This window comes from Narcine bancroftii, chromosome 3, assembly GCF_036971445.1.
Source record: "Narcine bancroftii isolate sNarBan1 chromosome 3, sNarBan1.hap1, whole genome shotgun sequence".
Taxonomy (NCBI): Eukaryota; Metazoa; Chordata; class Chondrichthyes; order Torpediniformes; family Narcinidae; genus Narcine; species Narcine bancroftii.
In genome coordinates, this window is record NC_091471.1 from 48,670,260 (window position 1) to 48,684,914 (window position 14,655).

At 38.2% G+C, this 14,655-nt stretch overlaps 1 protein-coding gene across 4 annotated transcripts in view; it reads left to right on the plus strand.

Moving 5' to 3' along the window:
• The window catches only part of znf532 (zinc finger protein 532), a 163,220-nt gene extending 153,026 nt beyond the window's left edge, over positions 1 to 10,194 (plus strand). For all 4 annotated transcript variants that reach the window (XM_069924021.1, XM_069924022.1, XM_069924023.1 and 1 more), the window contains 2 exons: positions 3,860 to 4,007; positions 9,480 to 10,194. In XM_069924021.1, the coding sequence (XP_069780122.1) occupies positions 3,860 to 4,007; positions 9,480 to 9,980 (649 nt within the window). In that variant the 3' untranslated portion in view covers positions 9,981 to 10,194. The remainder of the gene's footprint in view (positions 1 to 3,859; positions 4,008 to 9,479) is intronic.
• Positions 10,195 to 14,655: the final 4,461 nt, after the last annotated feature.

The following is a 14,655-nucleotide window of genomic DNA, read 5'->3' on the forward strand; positions in this document are numbered from 1 at the left end:
ACAAAAACTATAGGATGTGGGTTAAGGGAGACAGCTGAAATGTTTCAGGGGAACTTTATGGATAAATTCCTCACACAGAGTATGGTAATAATTTGGAATGAACTACCAGCATAAGTTATGAATGCAGATTTAATTTAAATATTTAAGAGAAATTTGGATAGATTCAAGGATGGGAGTAGGTATGGAGGGCTGCAGGTCAATGGGATGAGGTGGAAAAATAGTTTGGTACAGACTAGATTTTTCTGTGCTATAATGTTCTATGATTCCACAAAACTTTAAATAATGTCATTACTAGTGCTGTAAAAACCCAGAAATGCAGGAGGAACTCAGCATGTTTTGCAGCATTCATCAGAGATAAGGATAAATAACCGATGTTTCAGTCCTGAGCCTTTCTTTAAGGTGTGACCGAAAAGCAGGCAACTCCTCAATTAAAAGGTAAGGGCGAAGGAATGGGGTGGGGGGGCGAGTAAAGACCAACAGACAAAAGGTTTTAACTGGATATAGATGGGAGGAGAGGAGAGAGGAAAGGTGAGAATTGATAGTGTGAGGCGAGTTTGAATCTGTGAATGCAGAGCTGGGGAAAGGAAACCATTGGAAAGGGATAGAGAGAGAGAGACAAAGCTGAAGGAAAGAAGACATTGGTGTAGATGGGGGGAGGGGGGGGTGTCTAACGGAATCTAGAGGTCATTGTTAATGACATCTGGTTGGAGGGCTTGCAGATGGAAAATGAGGTAGGTGTTGTTCTTCCAGTTTGTGGGTGGTCTCTGTCTGTCAGTGCATGACACCATGGATAGATGTGAGCCAGAAAATGACTAAAGTTGTACACTACTTAATATTACATGGCTAGCATGCTGGAAATAATCAGTCTAATGGTCACCATGAAATGACTGAATTGTGATTCGAAGCCCATCTGGTTTACTAATGTACTCCAGAGAATGAAATCTGCCGCCTTCATGAGGAAAGAGAAGATAAAATCAGAAGTGTACACGCAAGCCAGTTAATTTCAGCAGGGAGAGGTAAAAGAGAACATGGACGAGTTATGATGATGGTGAGTTTATGCGAGCAGGAGGATGTTCCAGAAATTGATCCAGTGGACACCTTGGAAGAAATGACATAAGAGTTGAATTAAGTTGAGAAACAACACCTTCCTCAAGGGAATAAGATAAAGCATTAATGGCATGAAAAATAAAGAAATTCAGAATTCAGGAAATGGATTAAATCTGTAAAGTAGATATATATATATTATCGGGTTATATACCATACTGCCTTTTATTTAAAATGATTAATTAAATATGTGACACTTATACATTTGTCATGCTGAATAGTTGTGGAATTCTAGACACAGCTACAAGTAGTCTAGAACAGCTATTCTCAACCATTTGTTTTGGCTATGGCTCCCTTAGGACTCTGCTCAGAGTTTATAGGCCCACTTTCCCTGTGTATGCTTCCATACTTCTACAGACTACATAAAAAGTTTTCAGTCTGTGCCCCCCCCCCCCCACTTAAAATACCGAGGGGGGTGCTTCATGTCCCCAATTAGAAATGGGTGGTCTAGAAGCTCTGGATGGTCTTATTTACTTCAATTCAAAGTGAGTAAAATGTGCACCCATACACAAAGCATTATGTGAACTTCCCAGATGAAGTCTTCTATTTTAACATGATTTTCACAAACAGCATTTTGGTGATCCACAAAGTTTTTTTTAGCACCAAATTAGTGTAAAGCAAATTCTCAGCCTACTTTCAATGTATTAACAATTTTACTGGATTAAATATAATTTAAAACGACAAATAGTAAAAGAGAATTAAGGGGACATTGACTTCATTGGCATTTTGGTATTTTATCTATTTTGCATGCGGATAACTGAATATTTATTCATATTTTAAATTTAAATTAACAAATACAGCACAGTAACAGACCCTTTCAGCCCACCAGCTCATGCCGCTTAATTACACCCAATTATCCCTGCTACGTTTTTGAATGATGGGAGAAAACTGGAGCACCCGGAGAAAACCCATGCAGAGATGGAAAGAATGTACAAACTCATTGGAGACATGAAAGGTTTCGAGTTCGAACCATGCTCCCAATCGCTGGCGTTGTAACAGCATTGCGCTAACCATTCTGCCCTTTGTTATTCGTTTCTTTATTTGTAACTGTTTAGTTGTTTTATCAAGTACCTGTTCAGCTGCAGAAAGTAAGAATTTTAGTAGACACGATAATAAACTCATTATCAATTATTATCGTCATAAAAGATGGGCAGGTGACTTTTTCTGCCATCACTTTTGTGAACACAGTCCTCCACTTATATATTTTCCTTTACTGCGGGGAAAAAAAAACCTTGAATTCTTCTTATCAAATTTCCAACAGAAATTGGTAGTCTTATCCAAGGGGAGACCGCAGTATTTCTCGGGCACCTCTTGGTCTTTAAATTACTAGAAATTTGAAGGAATTGCAATTAGGCACAGTGTGGATAAGGAAATATAATTCAGTGCTCAACAAGGGAGGTTGGACAAAAAGCAACATTCCATAAGGAAACGAAAGTTGAAAAGCAGATGTTGAGAAGAATAGAGATTTAGGAAATTGTTTTAACATGTGAACTGGAATGTTGGAGTTCATTAGTTAAAGAATCTTCCCTTAATGCTGTAAAAGTAAAAACACACAAAGCTGAAGTCACTCAGCACAGTGTCCTTTATGTAGTAAAGGCTGAGATACATAGGAAGTAGGAACAGGAGTAGGCCAAAAATGGCCGATCGAGCTTGCTCCGCCATTCAATACGATCATGGCTGATCTAATTTATGACCTAACTCCACCTACCTGCCTTCTCCCCATATCCCCTAATTACTCTATCATGTTAAAATTTATCTAACCGAATTTTAAATATGTTTAATGAGGCAGCCTCAACCATTTCCCTGGTTCGAGAATTCTAAACATTCACTACTCTCAGGGAAAAAATATTTTCCTTCATCTCTGTCCTAAATCTACTCCCCCGAATCTTGAAATAGAAATAAAATAACATCAAAAAGATGTTTATGAAGAATTCATAAAGATTTCCCTAGCAGTAGTGAGGAAATGAATAGCAGTAACTTGGAATTCAGATGTTTATTTGGGGATGGATAGATGGCATGCTGAAATACATAGTTTTATCCCACTTGAAAAGATTACATATAATTTACATAAATAAATTTGAAACTTTTCAAAAGATTTGGGAATCATATCTTGAAATTGAAGGGATTAGGTTGTAAACACACAATCTAAATCCTCTTTCTCCTTAAAATTAAGATATCTTTTGGTGATAGTTTTATTATTTTTTATCTTTGTTTTCATAATATACAGATGTTTTCTTCCTTTCTTTTTCTTTCCTTTATTTGGGGCTGAAATGTTACTTGGGGTGAGATTTTAATCACTATGTATTAATCTTTATTATTTTGAATAAGAATTTATGTATATTTTTAATGCATATGTGAAAAATGTAATTAAATAAATAAATAAAGACCGGGTAGCCCATATTTGGAAGGTATGGGGTTGAATTATTAATCTTTATTCCCCACGCATTGATGGTGTTGCTCCGAACCATGGCAAATAACTGAAAAGTTTTATGTTATGTAATCCCCTCTTTCTTTTCTTTTCCTTTTGTGGTAGTTTAGAGGGGGTGGGAGTTGTAAGGGGCATTATTTACAAAAGCATCATGTATGCATTATGTTTTTCTTTTATTTGTTTTTTTATTGTATAACATTTTCAAAAAAAGAGGTAGTTAATGAGGAGAGCCTGTCAAAATGTTAAATGCACTCATGATGAGGTCATGCTTGGTTGAGTCTTTTCACTATGCATGTAACTTAGGTGTCCGTGTCTTTTCATTTCCAGGATTTGCCCTGATTCAAAACGCACATTCACCAAACAGTTTATGCTGGAGAAGCACATTCGGCTCAAGCATGGTATAAAAAATCCCGATGTGTCACAAAGGACAGAGTCAACCGCCATGGTAGAATCTCCAAAGAAAGAAGAAGGCAAAGTGAGTTTTAATCTAACAGGACCCACATCTTACAATGTCTAATTTACTGGGCTAGGTTCCAAAGGATGGTGCCTGATTATTCAGGAATCTGCAATGAAACTTGATTGTGATCTCATCAATAAGAATTGTTCTTTGAAGACATTTAAATTTGTGATTAAGATAAAATCTAGTCTTGAATCTCAAAAGAAAATTATTCCCCTCCTCTGCATACCTACCTATCAGAAAGTCAGGCACTTTCTGAGGAAGGAGAAAGTGTTAATTTTTCAGGACAAAGACTATCACAACTGGATGAGAGAGAAAAAAACAATTTAGTTCCTTTGCTGGATCTGACGGTGTCTTCAATTTTGCATGTTAATCCTGATTCTCTTTTTCATGTTTTCAGCATTTTTAAAATGTTAGATTCTGCGTTTTTTAAAAAATACACTGGAGTGTGTGAGGATCTTCAAATCCTCTAGAGGAGCCGCACCCACCCCCCACCCCCCGCGGCTCCACCTCTCCCTCCCCCCAACCCCAGGGCCACCGATCATTTCAGGACGGACCATGGATTGAAATCATAAAATATTTTTATGTAGTCGGTGGAAAAGAAGTACAGAAGAAGTGAACTAAACTTGACTGTTTCACAAGGAAGGAGACCCATAAACTTTGAGTCCCAAGGGTTCCATAGCCAAAAGAAAATGTTGAGAATGGCTGCTCTAGAGTGTTGATTTAACAAAGTATTTAGGCAAATTGAATGTCAAGCATTCTAAATATTACCCTGCATATTATACCATAATAAATATTTGTGTGAATGTCATCATGTACCTTGCCAGAGATAAGGTACAAGATTTGTTCTCATCTAATTACAACTTAACTGATTCAGTATTGGTGTATTATAATTTCTATCTCTGGATGGCAGAAATTTGAGCCAGGGACTTCATCCAGATGCAAGGCATTCAGTAAAAGATACAACTTACTAAGGTTCTAAAATTCTTTTTTTTGGATGCATGCTTTTATAAAGGTGGTAATTTTTAACCCTTCTTTTCTATGAGGAAGGGTTGGTGGGATGCTCTAAGCTCTAGTAGTTCATGTGGTAAAGCCTTCCCATGATCAACTTAGGTTAGGATTTGTGTTAATAATTACACTATTAGGCCAGGGTGCTGTGCAAAATATGATACTACATGCAGAGACAAAAGTTTGTTTATTTCTCTCCTTTATTCTTTGAAGTAAAGCAGGCCTTGCATTTGGAAGATGTAGATAAAGAAGCATTATCTCCCACAAAGGGTGTTTGCAGAAGCCATGGTAAACCAATGGTGGAGGAGGTGAATGTTTTGAGCTAACTGGTGATATATCAAAAAGATGGGTTGCTTTGGCCTGGATGTTGGGGCATTTGAACATTGTAACAGCACTGCATAGTTAAATCCTGAAATGAAAATTATGTGTCCCATACAATATTGAAGAGGGATGCCTGATTTTCCATGAAACAAGCTGTAACTGGATTTTACAGTTAAAAATATCACGTATGAACTCCATAAGTTTGGATAGCGATATTATTAGCAAATTGGATCTAAACGGAGATCTAAAGGAGCACTGGAATCTGTGGTAGAGCCCTGAAGTTAGGACCCCAGACCTCGCCATCCTGCTTCACACCCAGAGGCCAGGCATTTCTGGGCTTCAGAAATGTCTGGCACTAGGAATCAGACTGGGCCTGAGACCAGAGTCTGAGGATCCACCACATCATCCAACTCTTTTGATACTGAGCTAAAAGCTTGTTTTTAAGCAAGAGTGGTAGATTCCCATCAGATTCTCTTGTGGAGCCATTATTGGGGTCAATAAATTGTATGGAGACATTTTGCTGGCAACTTTGGGATGATGTTGTAAGCTAAGGTAGACATTGACCATACTTCCACAAATCTTTAAGCTCATTATTGGCCATAGCATAGTGGATGATGGCTCTTCAGATAGAAGAGTTGCTGGTGCCAAAGAGAAGGATCTTTTAGACCATAAGACATGGGAGCAGAAAACAGCTATTTAGCCCACTGAATTACCCTTGCTATTTAATCATGACCTGATCCATTTTCCCACTCACAACTACTATCCAGTCTTCTCCTCATAATCTTTGATACCCTGGCTAATCAAGAACGTATCAATCTCTGCCCAATGACCAAGCCTCCACAAATGACTGTTGTGGAGGCCAGGTCCCTCTAACTGAAGAAATTCCTCAGCATCTCTGTTCTAAGCAGACATCCTTCACCCTGAAGGGAAATAACCTTTCTACATCTACTCTGTCCACACCTTTCAACATACAAAATGTATCAATGAGATCTCCCCCCCCCCCCCACCCATTCTCCTAAATTCCAATGAGTTCAGGGAAGAACTGTCAAATGCTCCTCATATGATAACCCTTTTATTCCTGGAATCATCCTTGTGAACCTCCTCTGAACTCTCTCCAACATCAACACATCTTTTATTTAAATGAGGACCCCACAACTGTTCACTATACCCTAAGTGAGATCTCACCAGTGCCTCCTAAAGGCTCAACATCACATTTCTACTTTTATGTTCTATTCCTCTTGAAATGAATGCTGGGATTGCATTTGCTTTCTTCACCATAGACTCAACACCCAAATTTACCTTCAGGATATCCTGGAACTTCCAGATACTTTTGCATCTGGGTATTTTCAATTGTATCTCCATTTAAAAAATAGTATGCCCATTTATTTTTCCGCCAAAGTGCATGGCCGTACACTCTCTGACATTGTGTTTCATTTGCCACTTCTCTGCCCAGTCCCTTCTGCATCCTTCCTGTTTCCTCAACACTCCCTGCTCCTCCACCTACCTGCAAACTTGGCCACAGTGGCCCTTTACTTCACTGATATACTGATGCATCTGACTTAAGTTTCTCCTTGTTAAATCACAAATTGAACTCAATCATATTGTGATCACTGCCCCCAAATGGTTTCTTTACTCAAAGCTCTTTACTCAACACCCAATCCAGTCCAGCTGATCATCATATGGGCTAATCATGAAGTTACTCTAAAAAGCCATCTTGTCAGCTTTCTACAAATCCTGGGTTTCCCAATCTACTTGCATGTTAAAATCCCCCATTACTATCATAACATTGCCCTTCTGATGCACCTTTTCTATTTGATATTGTAATTTGTTGTCCATGTCCTGGCTACTGTTTGGAGGTCTGTATATAACTGACAAAAATGTCTTTTTACCCTTGCCATTTCTTAACTCAACCCACAATAATGCACTATCTTCTGATTTAATGTTGTTCCTTACCACAAAGCCATGCCACCTCGTCCGCTTACGTGCTTATCCTTTCAATGCACTGTGTATCCTTGGACGTTACGCTCCCACTAACATCCTTCCTTTAGTCATGACTCCTTGATGGCCACAACATCATACCTGCCAATATGTACTGTACTACAAGGTCATCCACTTTATTTCTTGTGCTGCGTACAGTTAAATACAAAACCCTTCACCCTTGATTTGTTACTTTTTGACTCTGTGTCCCTGTTGCAATGTGATTCATCCTACTGGCTGCAATTCTGCCCTATCTGCCTGTTCTTCCATACAAACACCCTACCCTGCCTCTTCCCTTTGGTTCACACCTCCCTGCAAATCTAGATTAAACACCATCCCCCACCCCCAAGCCCTCCAACAGCATTAGCAAACTTCCCTGCCAGGATATTGGCTCCTCTCGAGTTCATCCATTTGTACAGATCATCCCTTCCACAGAAAATGTTCCAATAATTCAAGAACTTCAAACCTTGTCTTCTGCATCATCTCTTCAGCCACTAATTTGTCTGCACTATCTTCCTGTTCTTACCTTCCCAAGCTTGTGGCATCGGTAGTAATCCAGAGATGACCATGATAGAGGTCCTGCTCTTGAGCTTCTCTCCTAACTACCTAAATTTACTTTACAGGACCTGTTTGTATCATCTATGTCATTGGCACCAATATGTACCACAACCTATAGTTACTCACCCTCTCCTTTAAGAATATTCTGCACTGGTTTCAGAGATCCCTGCGAGGCTATACACCATCCCGGAGTCTCTTTTCCAGCTGCAGAATCTCCTATATGTTCCCCTATCAAGTCGCCTATGACTATCACTCTGCCTGACTTCACCCTTCCCTTCTGAGGCTCAGAGAAGACCATGGTGCTTTGCCCAGATAGGACATCCTGCTCTGCATTATCCAAAGGATACTTGTTGCTGAGGGGAATGGCCACAGTGGTACCCAGAAATGCCTGCCTATTCCCTGACTGTCACCCAACTACCTTCCTACTGTCTCCTAGGTGTGATTGCTTCCCTGTAACTCCTGTAGTCTTATCACCTCTTCTGCTTCCCGAGTTCATCCAACTCCAGTCTGTGAGGAGCTGTGATTGGATGCACTTCTGGCAGATGAAGTCATCAGGGATACTATTGGCTTTCCTGAGTATCCACATTCTGCAAGAGGAGCACGCCCCTGCCCTGCTTGCCATTCCCACTGTCTATTAAAGGGGAAAGAGTTAGAAAAACCTGTCCTTAACATGCATCAACTGACACATCCATCTCAGCCTCTGTTTACCAAACCTCAAATTCCCACTCCCTCACTCATACAGTGGCCACTCCACAATGGCCATTCTGCTTGACCATACCTTTCTTTTATTGGCTATAGCTAATTAGCCAATAGAGAAATTTAAACAAGAATCTTTTCTTCCACAGATTTTTTAAAGCGTCTCCTCTCGTTCACAATCCCAAGGAGACCCAGGAAATGCACCTTTTTAAACTCTTGTCCCCGAAATTGTTTGCAGTCTTTTACTACATTTATCTGTATTTTTTCTTCAGGCACTGAGACTAGTCACACTCCCCCCCCCCCCCCCCCCACACACTCACACACACACACACTTATACATGAGTAAATCTGAATAGAGGATTGCTGCTGGGTGCCTCATTAAATCCAAGTTGTACTGATTTCAAGAATTTCACTGAGGTCACCTGTTGTTCAAAAACATTTTGATATAAAAGAAAAAAAATCTTTGCTTGCCTAACTTGTGCTCGACTTGGGAATACTTAAAACTGAATGCTGGATGCATGAGGTGGAATTTGTTCCACTTTCCAGCTGCTGGCTCTCTCATCCAGTGGAACCAAAAATGATGCACCAAACTTGCAGCAGAAATCACACAAACATACAGTTGCTGACGATCATTAATCAATTAGTCAGAATCGCTGTAAAAACTTGGAGTTAGTTGGTCATTAAATCCCACCAGGTGTTTAGTATCATTATTTGATGTTGTTCATCTTCCTCAGGTGATATCATTGTATCTCACAGCAGCATCTGATTTTGGTTTGATTTTGTATCTTCATGGTAAGATATTGAATATGATTTTAAAGATTCAGAATGAATACAGTTTTGTATGCCTTTAGTGTTAAAAATGTAATGCCCGTGGCATTTTCCTGAGATTGACCAAACGTGTATTACCTGGAGTCTTGGTTGTTTCTGCAGATGGAGATACCGCTGAAGAGGAAGACAGAAGATGCGGTGGTGGAAATTCGGCCTCCCCCCAGGGGAGCCATCACTCAGCCATTGAAAAAACTGAAAATCAATGTCATCAAACTCAATAAATGTGCTGTGTGTGGCTTCACCACAGAGAACGTGACTCAGTTCCAAGAACATCTTCCCCAACATAAAACTGACGGTTCAACCTTCCAGTGCAGGGAGTGCGGCCTCTGCTATACCTCTCTTCAGTCCCTAACTAGACACTTGTTCATTGTTCACAAAATGAAGAATGCCCAGCAAGTTGCCAGGCAAAATGGTGCCCGGGAGGAGAACCCGGCAGACTGCAAACTGAACCTGGAGGACAGTCAGGCTGAAATGATGCTTATAGACAAAAAGTGCAAAGTTTGCTCCAAAACCTTTGAAACGGAAGCTGCCTTGAACACACACATGCGAACACATGGCATGGCATTCATAAAGTCTAAGCGGCTGTGCACATCAGAGAAATGAGGAGCATTCTCTTGCGGTGTGATAGCAAACAATTGGGGTAACTCCGTACAGAAGAGACTGCTTCAGCTGAGACAAGTTGCCCTGTTGCAGCTTTTACTTGTTTCATTGGAATGTCACGTGAATCCCTCAAGCACCTCGTTCAGACTGTTGCTTGTCACGGCCAGCATCACTTTTCAGCTGTAGTTTGATTAAAAGTAAAACTTAAGATTTGAAAGTGTACGTTTTTTGTACAGTACAATTGCAATACATATATTTTTTATTTAATTCTAAAGGTAATACAAGAGCCCCTCCTGTCACCACAAATCCATCTAATTTTTTTATCATCATGTTGTAAGTCTGCCCTCCACTTGAGAAGCTGAAAGTATTCACATAAATCTCTATATTATAGAAAATGAATAGAATTTCAATGAATAGGTTGTTGTTAAAATGTTATTTACTTACCCATTAGCTGGTTTACCCGACCACTCTTTTGTTGGTAAGAAATTTGCTTTTGATGGGCCAAATTAAACAAGGATGTGTACTGCAACCTCATTTTCCTTTGCTAAGTTGATTGGTTGTTCAAATGTTTGAGGCACTGTATGTGTGTGTTGTGAAATGGATATAAAACCACAGGATTCAAAGATGGATGGACACTTGATATTAATTATGGTGTGTGTGTGTGTTCATTTTCATTCTTCAAAGATGGATGGACACTTGATATTAATTGTGGTGTGTGTGTGTGTGTGTTTGTTTTCATTTTTCAAAGATGGATGGACTCTTGATATTAATTATGGTGTGTGCGTGTGTGTGTGTGTATGTTCGTTTTCATTCTTCCACAAATGCTTGAGGGAAGTGAGAGGTGGGTTTAATTCTGAAGCAAAACTAAGGCCAATTATTACCAAAGTGCATAGATAAACTGAAAGGATCTTTGACCATTTCAAAAATGATTACTAAAAATCTGAAAAAATACATCTTAATCCCCAGAATACAAAATCTGCAGAGTCCATCTGAAATCTGTTTTTTAAGGGAATTCTACTTCTGCAATACCCTTTAAAATATTTTGTTTACACAGCTCATTCACAATTTTAAACTCATGTCAAAATCAGAATAGACATTAATCTCCCCAAAAGAAAGTTTTCACCTCCATATTTTAATATAATGGACATGTTTACAGGATGAAAGCACCAAACTGTCTCATATGAGTGACATGACAGATGGAGATTTGGAAAAGAAAGTTGTTCTGTTGTAACGTAAATGATTCAAAGTACAATTGTTAATTTATAAATGTAAAAGGTTTGAAACTACCTAGAAGACTCCTTGAGATGTATCCAAATGTCCCATTAGTACAAGATGAGGTCCCTTCTGCTTTGAGGCTATAATGTTGCAGAACTTAGCTCCTTGCTTTGGTTTCTCTTGGTGAAGGTGCAGAAATACAACTCTTAGTTTTTTTCTTAAATAACCAGGATTTTGGGGAAGGATTAATCTCATCTTCTTAAAAAGGGATTGGAAAAGATTAACAAGGAAATGGGAGAGTGACATTTGGTCATGTCTATCATTTTTCAGTGTGCTTGAATCCTGCTTGAGTAGGCTTTCACCATGTGGAAATGTTCCTGACAATCTCTCTCCAGGCCTGGTAAACTTTATACTTTTGAATAAAAGTTTTGATTTTTAGTGCAGAACTAACTGCAATGTATTAATAGACTTTCTACACCCTATTAAATTGTAAAGCCAACATTAATGCTGATAAATATACCCCACATAATTTTTTGGATTATCAGAAAGGATTAAAGGAATTGCATATGTTAATTCTTTCAATATTTAATTGCTAGTTTTATATCATGCTCTTTATTTCCAGTAAATATGTTTTCTTTGATCAGAATTGTTTCTTCTATCAAATCCAATCAGGATTTTTTTTTTGGACCGTGGAAGGGGTTGGTTGTTCAGTACAGTAAAATCGCCCTTATCTGGAATTCGAGCAACCGGCAAAACAAATCGCAGAAAATAAATAGGTAAATAATATGGAAGTTTAAAATTGATGCCTCTGTTGTGTTCTCACCAATCAATCAATCAATCAATCTCAAGCAACTGGCAAATTCACTTATCCGGCATCTACCAATCCCCATAGGTGCCAGATATCAGGAGTTTTACTGTATATCCAAAACTTTTAGATATTGAGGAAATCAAGGAATATGAGGGTAATGCAGGAACGCAATGATGAGGTAAAAGATTGTCCATGATTTTACTGAGCAATAGAATAGGCATGAGGGACCAAATGGCCTATTCCTGCTTCTACTTTGCTCGACTTACCTTTTGGCTTGCCTGATTTGTGCAAGAAGTAAAGTACTGTCACTGATATAACTACCACCTTTCCACCTCCAATTTTTCTGCAGGTCCTGCAGTAATGTGGCTCTGACCCATGTTCCAAATCCTGTGAACTGTTTTGTCCAAACTGTTGTAGGTTCTAATGAACACTATAAATCCCTATTGTGAGCAATTAGGTGTGTTGGGTTATGGAATTTGATGTGAGACAGACTATGATTTTGGCAAAGCATACCTCTGCAAAAACAAGGTTTGGCACTTGGAAGGTTATTGTCACAGTATTAACTGGGGTTAAGGGATTCTCTTTAAGGTGTATAAATGGAAGAACATACATTGCAAATGACATGCTTAATGCTTAGGTATACCATTTTCTCAAAGCTTTGGTAAAAAACCAGTATAAGTGGGGAGCAATGTCTTCTTGTCTCTGGGTTGTGGGTTTAGCAGTTGCCTGAATTGATGGATTACGTTTATTTGATTATCTGAAACATGATTAACAAAATCCCATTTGAGTTCCCAATGGTCTTTAATGTGGCAATAATTAGCAGGTACATTGGCAGCTTTGAGTGGGTATTGACCAAGGAAGTAAAGTGCATGGGTGCAATAGGAAGTATTTAAAATAAGAATAAAAATAAAGTAGGAAAATCTTAGCAATGGAAATAGCCTATTAGGTTTCAAATTGAGATTGCTGAGTGCTGCCCTATGAGAAATAAAAGCGAAATTTGTAAAGATATTTAGAGGTAAAACTAGAGTAATAATAAGCCAGGATGTTGCAAATTGTTGCAATGCAGAACCATGTGAATGTGGTAAACTCCATTTTGTTTTTTTTATGACTTGAAATATCAATTTCCTAACTTCTAAGTCTGCTTCCTTGAATTCATTAGTTCTCCAAAATTCTCCAGGGAGATCAGGAATTTGAACCAGCTTGAAAACAGAGATGATAGCAGTATGTTCCATTTCAAAAGAAACAAAACCAAACATATTGTTCCAAAATTATCTGAATATTCTTACATTTATTTCTTTGTGGGGAAAAGAAAATGAAGTTGCAACTCTCAAATTCTCCAGTTGCCTGGTAATTATGGGCATAACTATGACTTGGAGTGTTATTTCCAGTCAAAAATTCTAGTTGGTCTTGTACCAAGCCTTAATTTATAATGATGGTAAGACTGGATACATGAAATGGGAGCATTTGGTGCACACTCTAGTTGGCCATGTTTCTAAATCAGCCAAGCTTGCAATATATTTCCCAATTTTCTTTCAAAATAGGTATTATTCTGTCCTTTCCCAATGCATCTTAAGTTAGTTTGCTCTGCACTATGCATTGTCCCTGCTTCTTGTGTATTTATTTAATATATACTTTTCCATTTTAGTTGGCAGATCACTATACGGGACCCAGCATAATTAACAAAAAAAAACTTTTATGTAATGAGTATCCAATTTCAGTTTAAATGTCCTGAAGCAAATTTAAAGAGCAGATATTTCAGCAAAATGCAGTTTTTTTTAATACTGTGAGCGAAATTTAAAAGCTGAGGTTTATTTTCATGTGAAGCTGGACTGAGTGATAATGAAATATTTAATGCCTTGGCATATTAGCAATATCAACAGATATACGCTGGGTAGTTAAGCTCTTTATAACTTCTCTGAATGATCAAAGGGTAATTGAAATTACATTTTTATCAAGGCTACAGTAAACAGGAAAGAATTCTTGATTTGTAAATAATTCCCCTGGCTAGTCTGAGCTTCTCTATTTTTTTGAGGGTTTTATAACTTGTGTGTTTAGTTCAATGAAAATTTTGTACTTTTTTTGTTGTAGACTTTAATGGCATGAAAGGTGTAGCCATTGTTTTGTTGCATTCCAAGGGCGCCATGCTGCTATCGTTGATAGTAAAATTTGTTAGCTGTAATCTCATTAGAGTTTAAACATTTAATAAATGTTTAAAATATTTAAAGAATTCATGTGTGCAAAAGGTTTTTGTTCTCTTGCAGAGGCAATATTTTTTGGCAAAATTTGAATTTGTTTAAAAAAGGATGGGTTGTTGCTTTAGATGAGGGAATATTTAGATTTAAATAGAAAAAAAAACAAGAAACAAAAAGCATTTGGGTAATGGCAAGCAATACGATAGGTAGGACTGAGTTTAACAATAATAGCACAGCAGTAAACAAAATTATTAAAAATATGAAAAACTTAGAAGAATTGGAACTGAATCTGTGAAGCATTTGTTTACCGAGTAACATATGTACAATAAATAGTGTTGATTGGCATTACAAAGACGAAGCATATTCCTGAAACAAGCCAGGAAACAGTTTGATATCGGCCTTGCCTTGTGTAATGAGACAGAATTAATGAGTAATGTAATGGAGAGGGTTCTTACAATTCAAT